The 23,892-nt window shown below is 38.3% G+C and overlaps 1 protein-coding gene across 1 annotated transcript in view; it reads right to left on the bottom strand.

Moving 5' to 3' along the window:
* The window catches only part of VWA8 (von Willebrand factor A domain containing 8), a 192,349-nt gene that overhangs the window by 19,864 nt on the left and 148,593 nt on the right, over positions 1–23,892 (bottom strand). Inside the window, exons 37-40 of the mRNA XM_033051539.2 lie at positions 22,289–22,493; positions 6,176–6,284; positions 5,281–5,437; positions 2,416–2,524 (exon numbers count right to left, since the gene is read on the bottom strand). Of these exons, the coding sequence (XP_032907430.1) occupies positions 2,416–2,524; positions 5,281–5,437; positions 6,176–6,284; positions 22,289–22,493 (580 nt within the window). The remainder of the gene's footprint in view (positions 1–2,415; positions 2,525–5,280; positions 5,438–6,175; positions 6,285–22,288; positions 22,494–23,892) is intronic.

The following is a 23,892-nucleotide window of genomic DNA, read 5'->3' as shown; positions in this document are numbered from 1 at the left end:
TTCAGGGGAGAGAAGAAAGAGCCCATCAGTGACAGGATTTCCTGGACTTCTGGCTTTGCTACTTCTACAGAAGATAAACAAAAACTCATTATGTTTTGATAACGTTGTTCAAAGAGCTGACAGAGATCAGCAAGTTATAAAAAGCAAAATGAACAATGAAATTACATTCTCAGACTATGTTTATGTATCACTTTTAAGATCTGCCTATTCAAAAAATCTCTTTCTGCTGCTACTAACTTTTGGCAAGCCATAGACAACTGGACATGAATCTCAGTCTGTTGATTCTAAGGAGGTAAAATTTAATAAAGTGAATATATTTTAAACAAACCCACAAAAATAACAATAAAAAGGCATATATTGAAGAGAAAATCCAGGTTAAATAAACATGGGCAACATATATTGATTATGTGAACACAATCTGAAATAAAGCAAACTCAAACATTTTTAAAAAGCCAAACACTCTCTACTGAGAAGATAATTTGGGATTTTCATAAAGTTAAATACACATAGACATCTGAGTTGCAAATTTTACTGCAATGAACTTTGCCATTGGTTTCTTATTTGAGATATGAGGAATGACTGACTGATAATAGAAAGAAAACTGCTCTAGTTGAGAACTCATGGTGTACTCAGGACTACACAGGAAATAATGGGAGACAGATGCACAGTTCTTCATGAGGGCTAGACGAATTACCATGCTGAAGAATTCAAAGAATTTTTTTCCCCTCACAAAAATATCACATGAAATGTGTTTGTACTCAGCTTCCTTATTAGCAAAAGGCATTTTGTAACTAACTTCTATTATCATTCATCTCCTATTATTATTTATTCGTTTTCCGAGATCACCTTCTAATAAAATCCCTACCAAAATGTATATAAAAATTTTTAACGTGAAACATTTTCTTTCTCTATTGCTCTTATTCTATGCCTAGCTTTTTCAAATTCAGTAATCTGTTTTTTTTCCATCATAAATTACATTTCCTAACTTTGTGGTTAGCTGTCACAGGTTTTGGCAGGAAGCTAGCAAAGTCTCATAAAATACTGTGCCTTATAAGACTTTGCCTTGACATTAAAATGACCTTTTTTAAAAAGCAAGAGGATATGCCTCCTTATATTAAAACATATTATTTTATTATGATTAAAACAATACCTAAATGTAAGAATTTTGGCTCCAAGGGACAGATAAGACAGACTTAAAAAACACTACTTCAAACTGAAGATTCACTTACTGATTTCATACCCAGAGTGTGCTTCCAATAGCATGTGTGCTAGAAACATGGCAAAAATCCCATCTAGATATAAATGTTGTAGAAAACTCTGAGATATACATCCAATTTTTTTCAACAGAAACCTGCCTTTATAAGCCAAAAGTCTGTGTCCTGAACTGAGACACATATTAATCATACCCAACTTTAACATTCAGTACAGGAGGAGTTCTCTCAATTGGTACATTCATAATAAAACTGGCTAATGGTTCCCTGATTATATTAATGCTGTTGTAGCTACAAAGGTTTAAAGATATAAATAAGGCAAAATATTATTACCCTTCTTACTTGCAATACAAGGGGATTTGGTTTCTTTGTCCAGGAGCAGGCTGTTTATCATACAGGGTGATTTCTTTCTGTGTTTCAGTTTTATTGCTTAAGACACTGCACAGTGACTAATAAACTAAGGTATATATACACTAGTGGTTAGTAGCCCTCAACAGAAATATTTATAATCAAATATGTTTTATAAGGAGTAAATCAGTTTTCCTTTAATTTTCACTGAAGATTAGCAGATGCCTCCTAAAAACAATGTACTTACAATTTTATTTACCCTGTATATGAACACTAGTATTAAAAAAAACCAGAACAACCACCACACCAGTTACCAAAAGAAAGGCAAACTGGTGGTCTTAGTGAGTTTCCACTTAGGAGATTTGGGCTATACCTATTTCTATTAGCAAGAGTTAAAATAAACCTGAGAAAAATCAATGTTTTCAGCTGCATATGCAGTAAAGCTCCTACCTGGAGTGGATGCCTCTTTTAACATCTATAGCATTTGCACTTCACAGCTAAAAAATATTCTTTTGGACTGAGGTAAAGACAAAGACTGGGTTCTATACACCTTCACAAATTGTTTTCATAATGTGTAGTAGTATTTTCTGTCACAAAACTGTACTCCTGAGTAAGCACTCTCTGTAAGGTGTGGAATGGGAATACTGTAATTTGTACAGATGAGCACTGGGATCCACAGAAGGCTGCCTTTTAAAGCAGTAATATGAAACTGTGTTTCCTAACTGATTATGACCTGAACCTGCTTTTAGCCTTCAAAGGTATGACCACCAGATTTTAACAAGATGTTGGCAGGATAGTATTTGGGGCCTAATGTAATGACCTCCCTATGTTTCTTTATCAGAGAATCGAAGATTACCTGCAGATTGTCCAAGATGATGCGGAGTGACTCAACTTGACGTCGGACTGCTCCAGAGAACCTTTCGTAAGTTGATGCATCATATTCACTCATCTGAATCTCTTTCAATCTAAAGAAAAGAATAAGGAGCTAAGAATAGTTTAGGAAACAAGCATATCTTCCACTTACTTACGTAAACTAAAATTTTATTTACTTGATAACAGGGAAATTTAGACTGGCACAAGTACACAAAAGAGACGAATCAGAGAAGTGGCAGCCACTCTTGTGAATTTTTGATAAGGCAGATGTTCACCAATGTCTACAGGGACTGTATCACATTAAAACTTATTAAAGTTACTAATCTATGACTCTCTCCTAATCTGCTTTAAAGTTTGCGAAGCAAGTCAAAGGTTCTGAAAAATGTGATCAAATTTGAAAGGTTTTGTTGGCTCAGGTGTTGCTATCTGTACACAAAAGGATCACAAGTGTCTACTCATTACTTCACAGTCGGAGAATTTAAACATATCCTGATTCATGCTTCAACACAAAGGTTAAGTAAAGACACACTATAAAATCTGTCCTTGAAGACCTACAAATAGTAGCTGTCTCAAATACTTATCTTCGTGCTTCATTAAATGAAGAATCCTTGAAGCAAAGAAGTTTTAAATGAACATGAACAAAAACGTGCTCCCCCCACAGAAAAGGAGTCATGCCCTAGCCTGTGCAGAGGCATGCAACAGAGAGCATACCTGCACCACGAACACAGATACCTGCTTTCTTTATAAGCAAAGGTGTGTCCATTTCAAGTTCTGTATCCCCTTTTAAACAACACAGCTTAGCAGAACAGGTGAAATTCACCACTGGAATGTAATTACAGAGGTCCAACAGTGAAGAACGCACTAGGGGACAAGCAGATATGCTGGGAATGCTCACTGGTCAGTATTTGCCATAACCCAACATCACAGAGAGAAGCAGCAGTTGGGTACCTGCCCACCACACCCCCAGTAGGCGGATGGGTTCAGTCCTGAGCTGAATTATACTGCCCAGCCCATTTGAAACAAGCACTTAGTAACAGCATAATCTCACTCACAGTGTTAAAAAAATACTGTGTTTTCAATTGAACTATAAATGGATGGTGATGTGGGTACAGGCTAACTTTATTTCTAATGGCAAGCTTTTATAACACTATCACAAATTAATTGCCTGCATCATAAAGTATACCTGAGAATTGCTGTTTAGACTAGCCCTTTGAAGATAGTATTAAAATCAAACATCAAATCTTTGTTGTCTCTACCATGATGTCTTTTTCTATTTAAAGTTTTGCATACACATAGTCATTATAGCCAGGTTTTATTCATTAGAGGTAGGAAAAAGTAACTTTCAGTGCTGCACATTAAATGAATTACGAGTCCTGCCAACAGAGTTCAATATCTTCAGATCTATAAAAGAAACATTTTGTTTCAAACAAAAAGAACCTCACATGCCATTCTACTTTGTTGCTACTCTACATCAATCCAAAGTGAAGGGTAGTTCAGAAAAATACTGCATCTATTCCAGAGCAGGTGTTAATTTTGGCTTTTTCAAATAGGGCAATTTAGAATATTTACCACTAAAAATACTACGTAGCCAGGAAAGCATCAATAACTTTAATACGAAATTTCTCCTTTCCAGATAATCCTGTATAAACAAAGCAGTGAAATCTGCAGTTTCCCTTTTTGGTTTTTTGGTTTGTTGTTTGTTTTTGTTTTGGTGTTGTTTGGGTTTGGTTTTTTTTTTGTTTTTTTTTTTCTTTGGTTTTTTTTTGTCAGCCTGAGGAATCCAATCACCTATCTGTTAGTTCCCACAACTATACAAGCGGTACAGAATAATGATCCAAGTCAAATGTGGTCTCCATAACAGGCTACATTTGCAGCTGGTACATGCCAGCCCATTTGGGTTTTGTTAGCTCATGGACAGATATCCAGATTTTACAGGGCATAGCTGCACTGTTGTCACAGCATGTAGCAGTAGCCAGGAATTTCCCATTTTCTCTATTTTAGTAAATCACAACACAGGCAGTAGAAACCCATCAAAGCATGCCAGGTGTGTGCATGGACATATGCACAGACAGATGTACAGTATCCAAGACCATACATATCTATTGTTTCTATTATGAAGCAGCTCAGAAGCAATTTTGAAGAGGGGGGATGCTTTTTTAAATACAAAATATCAGAGATTGACTTGAGAGTACAGTTGCTGGAAGAAATCTGAATCTCTGTGCATATTCTGGGAAAGAGTTGATCAGTAATCACACCTTGCACTCATGCTGGGAAGACCTGCTATTCATATTAATTAGCTGCTGAAGCTTAATAGCTTAAATTACAGAATCACAGAATATTCTGAGGTGGAAGGGACCTTCAAGGATCAAGTCGAACTCTTAAGTCAATGGCCCACACAGGGATCAAACCCACAATATTATTAGCACCATGCTCTAACCATCTGGCTACAGATCTTTCAAACAGAAGCAATTTTTTGCAGTGGTCCGTTTTGAAAGACACTTGTTAAGTTATTAATTCCTAACAACATACAATCTGGATTCATTGTAATTCAAAGAAATTTTCATATAATCTACTTCCTTAAAAAAAACCCCAAAAACCCTCAATCTCCTTCTCCATCTAGCTATGTTTTACTCTGCCAAATCACACAGTCATTTTAAGACTGTGGCTTAACTCAATAAAATATTCCACATGTCTTGTTGAGAATAGTTAAACACGTGGTGGTAACCTCTGTTAAGTGATTATGAATGATAATGAACAGGATAAGATAGCTGATAAATGCACTTAAGGAAGAAAATTATTTTTCAAATTCTGCTGGGAAATGGAAAACAAAAGAAGACTTTCATGTTACCTCCGTTTAAAGGCTTTTTCACCCATCTCTCGAGCAGCTCTCTTAACTTCCTCAGGAACAGCATCCTTTTCAGCTTGAGACACTTGGTAAACCCTGTGGCCAGCGTCCAGTCGATATGGCCCACCTTTGCCACCTAACCCAGCAGTGTCTCTCCCACCTAGGATGGTTGGGATAAAAAAACCGTTAGGAATATACATTTGATAAAAAAATAAGAACACATTTTCTTTAAAGCTTCCATTGTCATCTACACATGTTCCAAAAATGTTGCTAACAATATCCAGTTGAAATATTTACCGCCAAAGGTTTCCAAACAGCTATTATTATAAAGAACTCCCATGGAATACTTGAAACAAGATTCATAATGGTTTCTATGCTGTACAAAGGGGACCATAGAACATATAAATCTTGTACATCTCCTCAAAGCTCCTGGTCCCAGACTCAGTTTTCTCTCTAGAATTTTTTGGTTTACACTGCTTCCAAATCACTTTATTAAATGATCACTACTATGACCTATTAGAATGGAGAGGTACTTTGCCTGTTCTGTGTACTTCTCATCAACACTACCTGAATTTTTGCAGCTACAGGGACATCTAAGAGAATGGCAGTTGAATCAGCCTAGTTTCTGTGGCTGCAAGTTTCTTGTTCTCTGTATGGCCAGTAAAAAGAAACTAAAAAATACAATTGAAGAAGAGATCTGCTACATATAGTTTAAGTTAGATATTGCAAATACTTCTTTTCTTTTACTGGCAATAAAGCAACCCTGTATTGGGCAAAACAGCTCTCAGCAGAGGACCTTGTTTTTTTGTATAAAACCATTTTTGACTGGCATAGCATCTCCCTTAGATATCTGTCAATGATGCATTAAAAAAACCCCACAAAATAAACAATGAAAAACCTGTTCCACCAGCCCACATATTTCCACCAACATGTGGCATGTTTAATGGATCCACTTTTCCATGTTTGGGGGAGCTGACATCCAATCCACTTTCCCTCTCAACAGTTATCTGTAAAAGAGAGAGAGAGAGAGGTAAATATTGCTTATAGTAAAAAAACCACCTTAAAAACCAAATAATAACATGCTAGGTGTGCTGAGTAGCTGTAAGACCAGCATTAGTTCAATAAATGCAACATTCCACCTCAGAAGAGAGGAGAGTAAAATAGGGCTTCTGAGTGGCACATTAGTCCCACACTCAAATTAAGACTACAGTAATTTCACGAATACAAGCCGCACCAATTTGACCAAAAGTTTGGTGGAAACCCGGAAGTGCGGCTAATATTCGAGGGCGGCTAATACATGAACAATATTCTAAAATCTGCCAACACGGAACTGAGAGCCCGCGGCAGCCCCAAGCCAAGCTGGAGCCCGGCCGGCCCCGGCTGAGGTGGGAAAGCCTGGCAGAGGCGGGGCCAGCAGTGCGGGGGGCGGGCGGCTGAGCCTGAGCCAGCAGGGCGGGGCAGGGAGGGCGGCAGAGCCTGAGCCAGCATGGCGGGGGAGCCCGGGAGAACTGGGGCTAGCAGTGCAGGGGAGCATGGCAGAAGCAGGAAGGCCGACGGGTGGGGCTGCCTGGCAGCGGGGGAACCCCAGCAGGATCGGGGCCAGCAGCGTGGGGGAGCCCGGCGGTGCGGGGGCCTGCAGTGCCGGCCAGGGCGAGCAAACGCGGCGGCGGTGCAGACGGGAGGGGGCGGCCGGCGAGCCTGGCGGCGGTCGCCCCACTGGCAGAGCCTGGCAGCGGTGGCAGCCCTGCCGGCCGGGCGAGCTAACATGGCGCGGGGCGGCCGGCGTACCTGGCAGCGGCGGCGGCGGCTGGCCCGCCAGTAGGGCGAGTAAACTCAGCGGTGGGGTGGCCGGCGTGCCTCGCAGCGGCGGCAGCGGCTGGCCCGCCGGCAGGACAAGCAAATGCAGCAGCGAGGCGGTGCTGACGGGAGAGGGGGGCCAGTGAGCCCGGCGGCGGCTGCAGCACCACCCGGCCGGCCCCGTCGGCAACCATGAGCGGGCCGAGCCTTCCTGGCCCCGCCACGAGCCAGTAAAGCCCGCTATGCCGCGATCCTGTTACTAATTGGCCAATTAGTGAAAGCTGCGCACGGATTCTCGCTACGAACGAAAGTGCGGCTAATATTCGGGGTGCGGCTTATCTATTGACAAAGACAGCAACATTGTCGAGGCACCGGAAGTGCGGCTTATACTCCGTGCGGCTTGTATTTGTGAAACTACTGTACTTCCACATCTGAACCCCTCTGCATTCTGTTCATATCCACACTAGACATGGCTTCCTGCTAACTGCCCAATGTAACTCAAAATCTGTAGACAGAATCACCCGCTGTTCAAACACTTCTCAGAGTACTGTATATCCACAGTACTGCACATCCATTTCCACATTTCATGTGCACCCAACTGCAGTCCCACAGTCCCTATTGATGGGTAGATTGATATTCCTTTCATAAACAGGGACTAAAGAGATGACACTGGTCAGCAAATGGCCAGTTCAAATGACAGGCTCACTCAATCCTCAAAAATGCCTGGACCACAGAACGTCTCCCATGTCAGGTTTTCTAGACCTGATGGCACTTTCGCCGCTGATTCACGGCACAGCTGAACCCCAACAGCTGCCAGATGGTCAGGGCTGAGTCACTTTAGGCTGGGGCTGGATTTAAGTGGTGACTGAAGGGAAAAATACTCCTTCCCGTTATGAACTCTGAGTCATGGAGTAAATCAATGAATCATATGTGAAGTGCCCCTTACTAATTTTCTATAATGTAGTGCCACTTTATATATATATTTTTTTTAACGAAACCTAATGACTGAGACAGAAAATTAATGTCTCTAACCACTTAAAATTAACTTTCTTCTTATCTACCACAATACATTTAATTCTCCTAAGAATTTATGTGTCCCAATAACTATGATTTATTGCCTTCTCAGAAGTTCACTGGCATTATAAGGGTTTTCACTGTAGAGCAGCTTAATCCTTGAATTCACTGTCTTGCAGACTCAACTTCATGCTAACATGAATTCCACACGTGTTTTTGAACTGAAAACATGTGCTCTAACAACACTGTCCTGGCAGCTATTCAAAACATCATTTTCTTTCCCTTTACAGAATTTATATCAATTCAAAGAGGTACAATACATCCTCTGTGAACCATGTCATTAGTGTAAAATCAAGATCTAATCTGATAAATTACATCCATTTAACATTTGTATAGGGAGAAACATGTAACCACAACAGCATGTTACCCTTAGGGTTATATACTTTTTTTTGGTTTAAGAGATTTTCTTCAAAACGAACCCTTCTTTTTTTGCATAAGTGGTGGATTTTAAAACTATCAAAAACACTGATTGACAAAAATTGCTGAATTTAGTTTAAAACAAAATTATAAATCCAAAATGATAGTTTCAGCTTCATGAAATAAAACAAAACATTATTCTGTAATGAGAAACATGAAATTAGGCAAAATTTCTAAGTGTTCATGCTTAGGTATTCTTTATGGAAAAGTATTTCTTCTTCAAAAGAAAGCTCTATGAAACAAACATAACTATAACCACTAATGCAAATGCTGTATTCTATTTTTGTCAAGTTTTTTCATTAAAAAATTCTACTAAACATTTTGAAATACAAGCATTGTTTAAATCTTCAGTGAAAAGGTCTGTAAACAAAAGAGCTTTGGTGCTCACATACCTTTCTCAAGAATAAGTTGTTCAGAAACAGTGTTTCTAGTACACAAGCACTAGGCAAGTTTCTAGTACAAACTTATTTTACAGCAGTATTGATCTGATTAGATCTCACTAAAGCAGGTATTGGTAACTTTGAAATGGCATGTGGTTAATAGAACATCTTCTATCTTATAATGATTTTTTGCTTTCACTTCTTAAAAGGACACCAAACATACAACATTTAATTTCTGTTAAAACTTTGGAAAAAAATGGTTGAGGAAGAAGAAAAGAAACAAGGTTACATTCTATCAAGCTTAAGAATGTGAGTTCTTCACTATTTTTCTTTTTATGTATAGCTAATGGCTGAATGGATAAAATAACTGAAAATTCAATTATTCCACCATCAGATGTGTAAATGTCATGCCAATGAATTGCAGCAGTTTCATTTACTTTTAAGTATCACCTATGCAGACAAAAGGTAGTAGAATTTTTTCAACCTTTGAACATTTTTATTAGCACTGGTTTGCTTGGGTAATTATTTTTCAAATTTACCATAAACTTAGAAACTGCAGAATATTAGCACACATCTGAAGAGAATCTTCTGGATGTACTTCCCTGGTTTTCTTGGAGCTCTTAGATTTCCTTACTTCCTTGTCAGATTCTTCTTCCCATTCCCACATCTATGGAAGGTAATTTTATGAGTTTCAAGGTAATTTTTCACAGCAAACAAATTCTCTCTACTCTGAAAGCAACTCCACATACTAGAAGTTAGACTACCAAATACCTACATTAGAATTGAAGATATGTTTTACAAATAAATAAACAGTAAATCAATGAGCCCTGCCATGAAATCAGAGGGAGAATGAGGAAAAAACTGAAGAGAAAAACTTTTGGACAACAATACATTCTTCAGCATGACAAATACAGAGATGGAAGAGCCATAGGTAGGTCACCCCTTTTAGGACCTGAGGAATTCCTGACATTAGAAACTATTGGAAAGGTAGATTTAAGGGGCAGTATCCAAAACTGGATGGATTACGAACCTGAGAAACTGAAGAATACTCAATAGGAAATATCTAGTTTGTCTGGAGTGAGAAGGAAGATAAGAAAAACAAGTACTATGAGCAGAGAAAGTACTCAAGCAAACCTAAAATCCACACTAGCTTTGCTAAGCTTGTCTGACTGTAATTTCTACAACGAGTTTTCTCATTATTGTTATGATGGGTATTTTTCAAACATATAAATTATTTCCTTGCTTAAACGTTGACCTATCCCCTCCTGAATATTTTCCATTTGAACCTAATTGCAAGGCTTCTATGAACTTTGTTTCTTTCAACAAGTTTTGATTAATCACCCCTTCTTGAGAGAAATCTGTGCTCTTCCTAGCTGCACATGCACTGAAAGGCACTATTCATTACTGCATCATTGTGCAGATTCCATACTGCCTGGTGTGCATATTATGGCTTTGTGAAACAACACACAAATTCAGTCTTGCAGCCTTGAGCTCCAGCTATGAGGCATGGGTCAGAGTAGAATAGCTGGAAAAACTGAATTTTTCCCTCTGAAAGTTCCTTTTGATTTCCAAAATAACCACTATTTCCAAAACATTCAAGGCCCACATATTTCCATCATAAATTATCTAAACTTGTTTATACATTTTGGTGATTCACAATCAGAGTGTGAAAGCACTTTTCCACTTCCTGTTTGGACAGGTCTTTCTTCAAAGTCTTCATCCTCTCCTGGAATACACGATTCTTATCTTATTCCCTGTAGAGTCCTAATTGTCAGTAATCATCAATGATCTTAGTCTCTGGTTTCAAATACTTCTCACATTTTCTTTCTATATTTTCAGGCACTTACAGCAATAGATAATGGGTACATTCACAAGGACTTTGTGATGCAGGCTCTGTAGGTCTTCCAAATTCAATGAAACAAAAATTTTGCATGAGAAGAATATGAACAGTTCAGGTCAGAACAATGCCAAAGGAATGTGCTTTTTTTAAGAGGCAATGGCATGAAAGGGGTGCTTAAGAAAAGGGAAATTAAGAAACAACAACCAATACCATGACTTGTTAATGCTTTGACTTAATTTTCTGGTCCTGTCTCTTACACATCCATTAACTCTATTCCAGGCAGGAATAGAACTAAACACTGATTTTACTTTCAGTGAGAGATACAGTAATTTCATGATTACAAGCCGCACTGACTATAAGCTGCATCTCCAGGTGCTGGCAACATTTCCTTCTTTGTCCATACACAAGCCGCACCCAATTATAAGCTGCTCTGTCATTCGCAGCAAGGATCCGCGTGAAACAAAGTTGCCAAATAGTAACAGAATCGCGGCAGGGCGGGGTTTACTGGCTTAGCTTGGGCTGTGAGGGCTCGGGGTTGCCGACGGGGTCGGGTGGCCCAGCTCGGCGCTGCTGCTCGGCGGGGTCGCTCGGGGCCGGCCGCCACCACTGGGCTCCCTCGCCCCGGCCCGGCGCTGCGCTGGCAGGGGTCACGGAGCCTGCCGGCCCCTGTGGCAGTGGTGGGAGGCGGGGATGGAGCCCACTGGCACCCACGGCAGCAGTAGCAGGAGGGGATGGAGCCCGCTGACACCCAAGGCGGTGGTGGCAGGAGGGGAAGGAGCCCCCCAGCTCCGCGGTGGCGGCAGGCCGGGACAGAAGCCCCCCGCCTCCCCCCGAGCTGTGGGTCCAGCAGGAGGGAGCCCCCCGCCTCCCCCCGGGCTGTGCTGGCTGAAGGAGGGAGCTTCCCCACCTCCCCACCCTGCACTGCCGGCGTAGAGCCCGGCTCCACCCACCGTGAAACAGAGTAACAAATTTGTAACAATCACGCAGTCCCGGGTTTTACTGGCAGGTGCTTGGCTCAGCACCCTGGCTGGCACTTCTGGGGTTGGAAATGTCAGAAAATTATTCACATATTAGCCGCTCCCGAGTGTTAGCCGCATTTCCGGGGTGGGAGCAAAATTTTAGTCAAAACTGTGCGGCTTGTAATCGTGAAATTACCACATGATATATGAACAACTTCCTCTAGATCAGTTCCTTCTGAAAAATACGAATGTATGCCAAAATGGTTTTACATGTCTACACTCTTTTCTTCCTTTTTCCTTCCTGGGAACATTGGGATTCTGAGACTGAACGGCATAGGGAAAACTGATACAAACATACTCAGTTTGGAAACTAAGTGGTCTTATCCTCCTTCATGAAGGAGATAAAGAAGCTCAAAAAAGACAGTTACATGATTTACTGCACTCAACAACACAGTGAAACCAGGTGTTTCACGTCTGTGTCATATTTATGTCAAATAGCCATTAAACACATACCTGTCCGTAATAGTGGCCACCGTGAAGATGAGCCAAAGGCGGGTAGTTTTGTCTAGACTTGCTGGTCAGATAAACTATGGTATATTGTGTATTAAACAAATCTTAACTATTTTGGAAGTGGATCTAGAACTACATTCATGCCAGTCAAGTCAATGTGGGATGGAATTCTATTGAATTCCGATGTGAAATCATCTAATTTAATAACATTAACCCCTGGAGACTAAAGAAGCACTGGCCTATTTTTGACACTTTTATAATCCCTCAGTAAGAGACAGAAGCTGTATTTGTTGAGGATCACACAGCTGACCCAGATACACTGTGCATTACCCCTACAAGATGCCGTCACAGCTATGGGAAGAAAAGAGCTTGCATGAACCCATTAGAAAACAACCCACAATAAAAGTGTGGGAATTATGAAGATGGATCCTGTACTCTATTACTAAAATTATTGATGTCCCACACATACCCATATTTCATTCTAACATATGAGTTATTTTCACAGTACAGTACTTCCCTTTTGATTAGAGAATTAACATTCTTCTAATGCATTGCAAAAAAATCTCACTGGTTCTCTGAGTAAAACTGACCAAAAGTGTTATCAAATTTAGTTTCAGCTGATTTTGTGCAGGTGACCTTAATGACATTTTAGCATCCAGCAATCTTAATCCTATATTGCAGCAAAACTGAGAAGAAAAAAAAAATTTAAAAAGAAGATTCACCATTTAAAGAGAGTCCCAAGCAGCACAACTGTGCACTTCTGTATCTTGGCAGGTACTATTCAAAATACATCTGCATTGAATGTGTATTAAAAGCTTATTAACATGTTTATAATAGTACCCAATGTAATGAGTAAAAAACACTTAGCAAAATTAACACAAATGAACATTTCAGTAGATCTATTATTCAGTCATTCGTGTTTCAGATTATTAACAACATTCCCTCAAGTAATTTAAGTTGTACATCAGCTCCTCATTCTTCAAGTCTGTCACAACTAACATAAGACTAAAATTCCTCAAGATGTATTTATTGTGGAGACAGGAAAGAGAGGGAATTTCACCTCCTCCTGTCTTGTCTCACTTGAGGTGTTATTTATTCCTGGGAGGTTCATGCAAGAGATTGAGCCAACAGCTTTCACTGTCCAAACCTCCATTACAGTTGTGTAAAAAGCTGACTCACTAAAACAAGGGGCAGAACATACTAAGACTTAACTGCTGGCAGAAAGAGAACTCACGGTTACAGATTAGGAAATATCTTTTAGAATTTGTAAGCATAAGTCAGACAAGCTTGAAAATATTTCTAGCTTTGAATAAAAAAGCAATCAATGAGTGACAGCTTCCAGTAAATGTGAAGGGCTTTTTCCTTAATGCTGACTGGGATGCAAATAATTTTTTTCTGGTTGCAGATATTCCTGTCATTCTGCTCTGTAACTGACACTGCAACACTGCAAATTGGTCAGAGAGTGGATGGTCTTTTAATAAAGCAGCCTGCTTTTGTATCCTGACAGGGTTAACTTCATTAAAATTCCTGAAGGGCACAGAAGGTGTCAGTGCCTCCCATTCAGGACTGCTTGCCAGAAAGTTCCTTTGTGGGGCTCACAGCAACAAAAGCAAGTTTCTGCCTCAGGAATGGCAAAGAAACTCTGGTTTCCAATCGGGGTGAGCTGCCTCATGTACAGGGGAACAGACCTTTCACTTCTTAGTTTTAATTATCTCTGGCCCTGACAGGTTGAACTCAAATCTAATCCTCTCACATAAAACACAATGCTTATTTTAATACTCCAGGTACAAAAAGATGGAAAAACCAGAAAAAAATCACTTTGATTCCAGGCTAACATCCTGCAGGTGTAAAGGGATGAAATTTTTACTTTAAAAAATAGCCTGTATTTCCATTCTTCATAGCTCCCCAAATCAAGTATTTCTTATCCTTTTGTGAATGTTTAAGTAGAGCTGGGCATTCCTTACAGGCTTTTACATCTTCATAATAGAAATAAATGGAATTCCTCCTTGTTGCATGTGGCAACAAGGAATCAACCTCTTTACTAAGCCCTTTTAAGAATTCAGTGGATCATTCCACATAGAACACATTTACTAAAGATGCAATCAGCATGATTTCATGTGTCACAACTGAATAAATGCATACAAATTATGCAAGCAAACAGGGACACAGCTTCAGTATTTACAGTTGTAAAGAATATTTATGGAGGAAAATCTAAAAAAGAAAATTTTAGGGTGCCCAAATATTGTTTTTACAAGCACTTATTCTACTATTAGCAATAATACTGCATTACTGGCTGTTTCTTACTGTTGATCAGAACAAAACAGGGAAAAGGATGTGTGCACTAAGATCTGAGGTAGAATACAATTCATACAATTCAGGTGCTTAGTTCAATGTAAATTAAGAAGGCATGCATCAACTTAATTAGTTGCATGATTAGACAGTCATGGAAAGTAGGCAGATGTAGGCTGGCAAGATCCCATCCTTCATTTACTCTTTTTATCATAAATGAAAGAACTCTTTCAAGATCCAAATTAGAATATATCCACTCTTATTGTAACTTATCTGAGATGTGGAATGAAAGGGTTAATCAGGTATTTTGCCTTTTCATTAACATAAAACATATTAAACAGGGCAGTTTATAGTCAGTGAAGAATATTAGTTACTTTCCACAGAAGGCACTAAATTATTGCTGAAAAATATTTGTTATATGAATATAAACTCACTAGAAACACTATAAAGCAAAAAACAATTTAATTTGCTCTCTTCATTAGTGCCACAGACAAAGACTGAGCATGTATCAAAAGAATATTTCAGGAAAAGAAGGAAAAACCTTGTAGATTTTTGCCTTATGAGTGATTTGGGGGGATGCTAATTTCCTCATTAAAATCAGTACACAACCTGCTTTCACTCTCAAACATTATTATGAAAATAGATTTACTCTGTAATAAAACACGGCTGTACTCCATGTGAAAAATGCATTAAGTAATCCATCCCACAGTGGCACAAAGGATTAGGAAATGTATTCCATGGAATGCAGAATGTACTTCTGCAGATGTCCAAAAGTCTGATGTTTCACTGAAACAAAATAATTGTTTTTCTTTTACTTCTGAGCTTCTCCAACCTTAAACCCTCAGTATTATCCTAGGCTGCATGTAACAGGTCACAAGAACATACCTTCCTCTAACACATTCTTTTTCAGCAGCATGAATATATGCATTACATTCTCAAAGAGCAAAGAAGTCCCACATCAGTCAGGTCACAGGTTAACTTGCTTGTTCCATTGTGGTTTTACACTCTACTGTAAAACTGATTCTACTGAAGAGAGAAAGAACACTTTTTATAATATAATTATAATATACTTACACTAACTAGAGAGAGAAAGGCATAAACAGGCAAAAAGCCCTCTAATGGTTTCTATTATGTTCACTTGTACTGTATCATGTACAGTTTTTTTCTATCTACTAAAAATTAGTAGCATAATTTCTGTTCACAACAACAGCACAAAATTGAGTCCACAAGTAATTTTTCCCCAGAAAAGATATTCATTCTTAGACAAGACAATAAAAATGTGTGAAATGCATTCTGTTTCTTCAACTGTATCCTGAAATGAAAAAAAAAATCGCACGGCAGTGTAAAACTTTTAGTATGTTTTCTTTTTTTCATTTGACTTCATTTTGATTTTATATCTTGTCTGTAAAACTTTTCAAGAGTTCAAATCAAGCTCATGCATTATCTGACTCCTGAGAAAATTTAATTCTACAAGTAGCATTTAAAATTCATGCAGGCATTAAGCTTTTGTCTTGAATACCAGAATTGTTGAAAGCACCATAACTTTGATGGCAATTTAGAAAAGTAAATCTGGATGGGGAAGAGGTGGCGATTTGGCGTGAAACTTATAAAAAGTTGTATCTGGCTTGCAAATGAAGTTTATATACACCAATTGGAAAAACCAAACCACTGTACAAAATGCTTCTGTGGGCTCTTTTTTGAACTAAATGCTGTCACCTAAAGAACCAACTCAGAAACTCTGCACAGATGCATTAGAGTATTTTGCCCACAAATATACACCATGTGGCTTAAAAGCTGGAAAACTAAATAAAGTAATAAGAGAATACAATACATTTATCTAATGGATCTTCTGTTATGTAAACACCTGTGCAAAGTCCATTTCCCTGTGTCATTATTCAAAATTCCCTAGTCAATTCTATTAAACTATAAGATGTGAGGTCATAATCTTTTTAGTATTCTAATCCACTATGAAATATTATCAGAGGAGACAGATAACTTTATTGGTTATTTATTGTGGCTACTACACATCTCCTAGACCAGTTAGAAAGATAAGTGAACACATTATGTCAGTTTGGAATGGTCCAGACTGAATACCACAGGGTAAAATGAAAGTTGAAAAAAATTACATGTGGAAGGAGAAAAGCCTGATTTTCTGTATACCTAGGACCTTGTCAGTGCCGTCCTTAAGACGCAGAGGTAGAAGTTATTTAATATCTACTACATTGTTTTCTTTCCTAAAGGAAAGCCTCTTATAACTGGCATTAGTGTAGCACATCATATTATTTAAATGTTCCCTATGTTTGGCCTTTCATTAATCAGGGAACCACTTTCATATAGGCATAATTATTAGTATGCATTTGTCTTGCTGAGACAGCAGGATTTTGCTGGTGTTAGGAGCTCCAGCCTTTATGTCAGCAATGTGCACTGCTGCAGACTTTTTGAGATCTTCAAGATGGTGTGTTGAGGTAATAATATTTTCTCCCATGAGAACTGTGGACTTTCATAGGAAGGTCAGAGGAAGAAAAGGAAACTTCGAGCTGGATCAGTCTGCTCTAATACAAAGTTAAGGTTATTTCCCTCCTGCTCTTTGTATGTCTGCTCTAATTAGACTGGAAGATCTCCTTAGGAAGGAGAATGTATTTCAGATGTGTTTGTACTGTGCTTCTAACAAGGGCCTCACTCAAGCTGAGGAAATTTATAGAAAAGGTATCTGGCAGAGAACCAACGATCTTTATCTGATTTGCTTTATCCCATAAATACTTTTCTAGATGTGCATTTATTTAGTTCTGTGAGTTCACAGCTTTCCAGTCTCATGGTTCCCCACATTCAGATGCTTTCATTCAAGGGCTAGTACACAGCTGCCAGCCCTCAGCGGAATAAATTATATGGTCCGGGAAGAGGTCACACATCTAAACTGTGGATTTGGGGCTCATGGATCTCAGAACTGGAAATGCTATCAAACTATACCTTGGAATCAACCTATTGACTAGATAACTCTGCAATCTGCAGTATTTCAAGATTTTCAGGATCCTGTGCAGATTTACACAATGCAGAATATGGTTATTACAAACTTAACAGAAACACTCCACTGCATGCATTTCTCATAATTTATGAGGTTTGCACAGACAGTATTTAAAAGCTGAGAGAAATCACTGTTATTAGCCCACTGATGCCCTCATGTGGTCAGAAGACCAAGACTGCTTGGTGCAAAGTAGAAAATAGGGAAAGGGAGAGGGTGGTGGGGAGAAGAATGGGCCACTCTTGCCAAAGGTCATGCTTTTGTCTCCATTAAAGAACTGCAGCTTTGCCCAGTTCAGTCTGGATTCAGGCTGGATTTTTGTTATATTATAAAGCACAATGTTGCTTTTTTAAAAAGGCAGAAAAGCCCCAAACTATCAGCATAGATTAAAGTAGATTCTGAGCAGTAAACATAAGCAAGTTGGAATCACTGAAAGTCCAGAATCAATTATTCTTTAGATAAACATCCAACCTAAAAAATTAAATTTCAACAGGTGAACTCGCACTAACCTGAACTTTGAAGTAGAGCTTCAGAAAATAACATGAGAAAAAAAGATGCATTCAATAAAATAAAACAAATATGAATTCCCTTAAGGGGTGAATACTTCATGGAGAGTTCTATATGATTAGCTGCATGGAATACAAATTGAATAAATGAGACTATTCGAGGAAGGGAATAAGACGATCATTATCCAAATTGACTTCCAATTCTTGCTCATCATGAAATATAGTCCCTGTGGGACTGGCTGCCTGCAAAGCTATGACGATCTCTTCAGGTAATTCTAATTCAAGAAAACCATGTCTAGGTACGACAACTGGGGAAAAAAAAAGGGTATGTGTGTCTGCAAATATATACATGTACCTGTGTGTGAATAAATAAGAGACACACATTCAGCTACATTTGCACACTTCTCACCTAATTTAACATGGTTGGGCTTCTTTCAACTTTAACAGTAAATGTGAGACTTTTGGCATTATGAATACTTCCGGAATGTACTCAACTTTGACTCCAGCTGAACCTTTATGTCAGGAGAAATAACTAAAGCAAAGTGAGGAAAAAATGGGAGAAAACATTTCCAGGCTGATCCTTTTCTTTGGAAGGGTCTGGTTTCATACTAAGTTGTTAATGTCTCTCTTACACACTTCCTTTGGACTGACACCTACAAAGAAGTATGTCTGTGTTGCCCATCAGTCTTCAGATTAGAGAGCTGGCATGATTTAGGTGTTGTATTATCGAGGTTCTACATAGCACATGCACTTGGTCACAGGTACAGTAATTTCACGATTATAAGCCACACCTGATTATAAGCCGCACTTCCGGGTTCATAACAAAATTTTAGTCAAAATGGTGCGGTTTATAATTGTGAAATTACTGTAAATGCACTTTATCAATTTTTAAACAGCTGTTGCCCTCTCAATTCACATGTGCTATATCTTTGCTCTGCTCAGTCATACACTACGTGATCTTGACATAACATTGGCTGAATCTGAATCATCTAGGAAACTCACCTGAGCTTCCTAGAGTTATAGGAGACATAACCTGGGGCAAATGCTTTTCAAGTTTCTGAGGAAAAGCACACATTACACAGAACACTTATGTTGTAGGGGGGTTCTGTCATAGGCCAAAGAAACATAAGGAATATCCATCATTGAAGAAGAAGAGTACTGTAGAACAAGCAGGTCTTGACCTTTAAGAGCTGGGATGTACCAGAAAATTGTGACCCGGTTTCAGGACAGCAGAGAGATGGGAATATGGAAAGAAATCTCATTTTTTCCCCTTGCTAACTATTCTATTTAATTTCCATCAGTAACTTTTGGACTGCAAAAAGTACCACAAGCTTATCAATGTCTCCCTGTTGCTATGGAACTTTTAGGGCAAGATTTTAAAAATAAATTGTCCTTCAAATCCTCTTCAGGTGTTTGATAATGAAGTGACCTTTATGTCAGCGACACCAAAAAATGAAAAAGCTCAATGGTTTTTGGAGTAGAGGTCACAGCTTTAGAAAATACAGTATTTTCTGTAGATTTTGTACTTCAGACACTCCAATTTAATCCTTTCAGAATACTGTAGTATTATTTTGATTTAAAACTTCAATAAATGACCAAAAATTCTGACCTGACTGCACAAATGCAGGCTTAGGTAAATACATACCATATTTTGATAAACTAATTTGGTAGCCTCAAGACTTCAGCAGTTTGAACTCTGCTGAGTATGTAAACAATACAAAACAAATGTTGACTGTTTTGAAGATTGCCACAAATTATATCAAGGGAGCCTAATTACTGATTACAAGTGGAACAGCTGCTTGTTTTCCTTTCATTGCTTATGTATATCCAGCCTCCTTCTCAGAGCTATCGTGTTTGTGAAAGCAAAAATGCAGCCCTAGAAGATAGTACCAATAGTTCCAACTAAAGCCTGGTTGAAGATCTGATTCCAGTTCTTTGAAACTATATTTATATTGAAAGCCCTCTTATACTTTTTTCTATAAAGGGTCAGGAAGATTCAAAGAGTTTGTATGTGCTTCTGCAGATCAGTGGTTCCCAACCACATAGACAGGACATGGATTGGTCTAAGAACATCATCACAAAGGGATGTTTAGCTTTGTTAAGCTTTGCTTAGCTTTGCAAAGTCACAGTTCTGTGGGACGCAACAATGGCAGTTTTAAGGGAAGGGGAAATTCGAGGTGGGTGGGTGATATGTAGAGCACTGACAATTCTCTTACAGTGAGTTTCTGCTACATGATGATTGGGAATGATGGGTTTAGTCAAAGAACTAGAGAAACCTCATTAGACTCCAAGTTACTTAACATGAGCATGAGCATGAAATATGACACAACAGTAGGTCATCTTCATACACTTGAATGATCAGATCAATACATGGCTGCAAGATATGTCCAATTTTGTAAAAACAGGTATCAGGAAATATTTAGCTGAAGCATTCTTAGCAAAGTAATTGTCCCTGGATCAGGAGACAGGTTCTTGCTACGCTCAATTACACAGGGAAGATACATGAATATTTTTTTCAGGTAACAGGATTTCATTTCCAGAAAAGAATGCCTTTATAAAGTACAGCTTTTATGTGTAGACCTATTGAGAAATTAAGCTGGAAAGGTGATGGCCTTCACATCCAATTAGCAAAGTACAGAGTTTACACAGCAACTACATATCTATTACCTTATTGGAGATTACATAAAACAAAAGTCCTAATTTATTTCTTATTGCTCTGCCATGCCTTTGTAAACAAAGCTTCTTAGGTCTCATTATCTCTCCATTCAAAGCAAAAAAGTAAAGCAGGGAAACAGAAGCTAGTGATAATCATGCAAGTCAGAAGATCACACAGGAGGCTTTGTTCCAGCCCTTTAGCACAAATCAAAGAGCATGTTATTTCAGTTCTGACAAACCACTGGTTTGACAAAGGGAAAAAGAAAGATATTCTAAGGAGACTACCCTGGAGTGTGCCTAGTAGTGAGGCAGGCTGTCAGTGGAGAGAAATTCTACAGCAGATTTTGAAAACTGCTTTGTGACTGTGGGAAAACTTCTTAGCCTTCTTTAAAATGGCTATTTGAGATTTCTAGTTAAAGAACTTAAATTTTCTTATGGCATGTACTTTCCAGGCCTGTATTGTATAATAATTTGTTGGCTATTATTGACAATATAGTAATATTGTTGAATAAAATAACAAGCTATTAAAAAAAAAAAGAAAAGGAAAAAAAAACTATTAAAACTAGTCAAACTCCACGGGCTGGTGTAAACTGACTATATCCGACCATAAGATGGTGCTAGTGCTACTGCACTGGCAATGAACATGGCACTGGCAAAGCCACAAGTGTGGAGTACAAAGGTGCTACTGGGTAACAATTCCCTTTTCTCATGCCTTTTATGAATGGCATTTGCTGAGATCCAGTAACAAGAACAGTTCTTGCCCAAGTCTCTGTAACCACAAAACATTTTGTAGAAAGGGAGCTAAGAAAAAAACCCAACTGAAACCAGACAGAAATCTAATTAAGAATAGACTCATTCTGCTTTCCCATTCTAATTAAAGATGCAACTGAAACAGTCCTGAATGTTCCCTCTGTGTTGCAATGGTGATCACACATATTAGCCAATACATTAACACTCACATACACATATATACATTCATGCACACAAACACACCATACATGTATATGCTGTGTATTTGCAGCATCTACCTAAACATTCCACATAAGAACATGGCTGTATGGAGATCCTTGCAATTCTGCTTAGCTGGGAAAATTATTAAGATTAGCCAAAGGCTTTTCTGTGAATTCAAGGCATTTTTCACCTAGGTTTCAAGTCTCTTTTTCAAAGTAAAACCTCAATATTTTTTTCCCAAGAATTTGAATTCTGGAAAAGTATATAATTTTCTTAAAAATTAATTTCATTATTCTACATCCTGAAAGTTACAGTTAAAAATCAATAGAGAAAGAATTTATTTGCATTTAATTGCACTGGAATTTGGCAAAAATACAAACAATGTAAGACAAAGAGTCTGTCAGTAACCATAATTACAGGGGTTACAAAATGTTTTTAAATTAAGCTACTGTGCCTCTTTTTTCAGGAAAGAAGTCTATTAAATTTTTCTCACAGGTACACTTCTACTGCACAGCATTTTTCAACACAGCTCTTCCCTCAACTCCTTTCCCAGCTGAAAACTCATCTATAGCTCATTTTGTTACGTTTTCCAGTTCAGCTTTGTGAAGTCCTACCTGCACAGGACGACCATCTTCTTGGCCAATCATGTTCCTCCACTCCTGCAGTGACTGCTGGAGGCTTTCCAGCCCAGTTTCCCAAAGCCTCACACCTCCTCCCATGTCCACAGTAACCAAACCTACTTTGCCCAGTGGTGCCAGTAGGGCATCAGCATCTGAGATCTTAGAGAGCCAAGATGTGTATGGAGAGAGAGACTGTGAACTGAAAAAAAAGAATTAATGTGACTTTTCTTAAAGCTGCAATTAAAAGGGAGACGAATATTTCTGCAGTTAAGGTGACAATTAAATAAATTACATCCCAATTTCATGAGAGACTATAACTTGGCCCTGTGGACCCCCTATTTTAACTGAAAGTTTCCAACTACTGAAACTGGACATAACCAAAAGACACCTGACTGTGTAAGAAGCAGTATAAAAGGCCAGGCTGAAAGGTAGTATGTTGCCAAAAGAGCTGCTGTTGTTCAGCTGTTGTATCTAATCTATGTAAAAGTAGTTCACCTTTGGGAAAAAAAAAGTATTAAGAATATAAAAAATGTAAAAAGATGCTTCAGGAAAATATAAAACTAAAAACGAAATAGAGAGAACATCATCCAAGCACTGAGGAAAATACATTTCCATTAACTTAGAGTAACGCCTTTCTCTAGAGCTTTAATAAAATACTGAGTCTTAAATACTTATTTAACAATGACACAGCTTTATGTACAGAGAATTGTAGCACTTTTTTAAACAGTCAGCTTGCTGACAAAAATTTACTGCTGAAAGACAGGCCCTAATAAGCACATAATATGAAGGGAAATTTAGACAATGGAGGGAAGAGTCTATGCATTTTCCAGTACTGTTAATTACATACATAAACGACTTGGCAACCTGCACTAATAGCAAAACTAACAATTTTCAAAAATATAAGAAGTAGCAACACATATGCCAACACCTATGACTGAAACCACCATGTACTAACTCAACTGAAGGAGTTATCTCAACATTTGACTGGGCTAACATTGCCAGAAGGAAGAAAGGTTGTTAGATTTTAACAGAGAACTATTCATATATATACATATGATGAAAACTTTACTCATCAGTTCTTACTGCAGTACATTTCTAATCTGGACTTCTGCACAGACCTGCCATACACACCTTAAATCCTAATGCTAGCTTAAGGGTTCTAATGATAAAATATGGCTTTGTAATATCTGTTATTTCGCACAAAATCCTAGTGAAAAATAAAGTTACTGGCTATTTTTATGGTAATGTCTTTCATTTTTGAATGACTATGTAAGACGTAGGCCAATGGACCAATTATAAATGGTGAACAGTGCAATAATAATTTTCTGTTAATTGAAATTTTCCCCAGGTTATTAATAAACCAGAATTAATTTAAATGAGAATAAGTACTGTGAAAATCAACATGATATAGCTGAATGATTAATAGAATTAAAAAAAAAATTCTTTGTGTATGAGTTTCATACATGTGCTATTTAAATATGCAAAGTGGAAAGACTGTCATTTAAAACAAAAATGTTTATTACTATTATTACATTAGAAAATGATATTTTGGGACCAAAATATACCTTTATACAATAAAACATTTGCAAATACTCTCC

Source organism: Catharus ustulatus, chromosome 2 (genome assembly GCF_009819885.2).
Source record: "Catharus ustulatus isolate bCatUst1 chromosome 2, bCatUst1.pri.v2, whole genome shotgun sequence".
Taxonomy (NCBI): Eukaryota; Metazoa; Chordata; class Aves; order Passeriformes; family Turdidae; genus Catharus; species Catharus ustulatus.
Note: the sequence above shows the minus strand (reverse complement) of the source record. Positions and strands in the feature narration are given on the sequence as shown.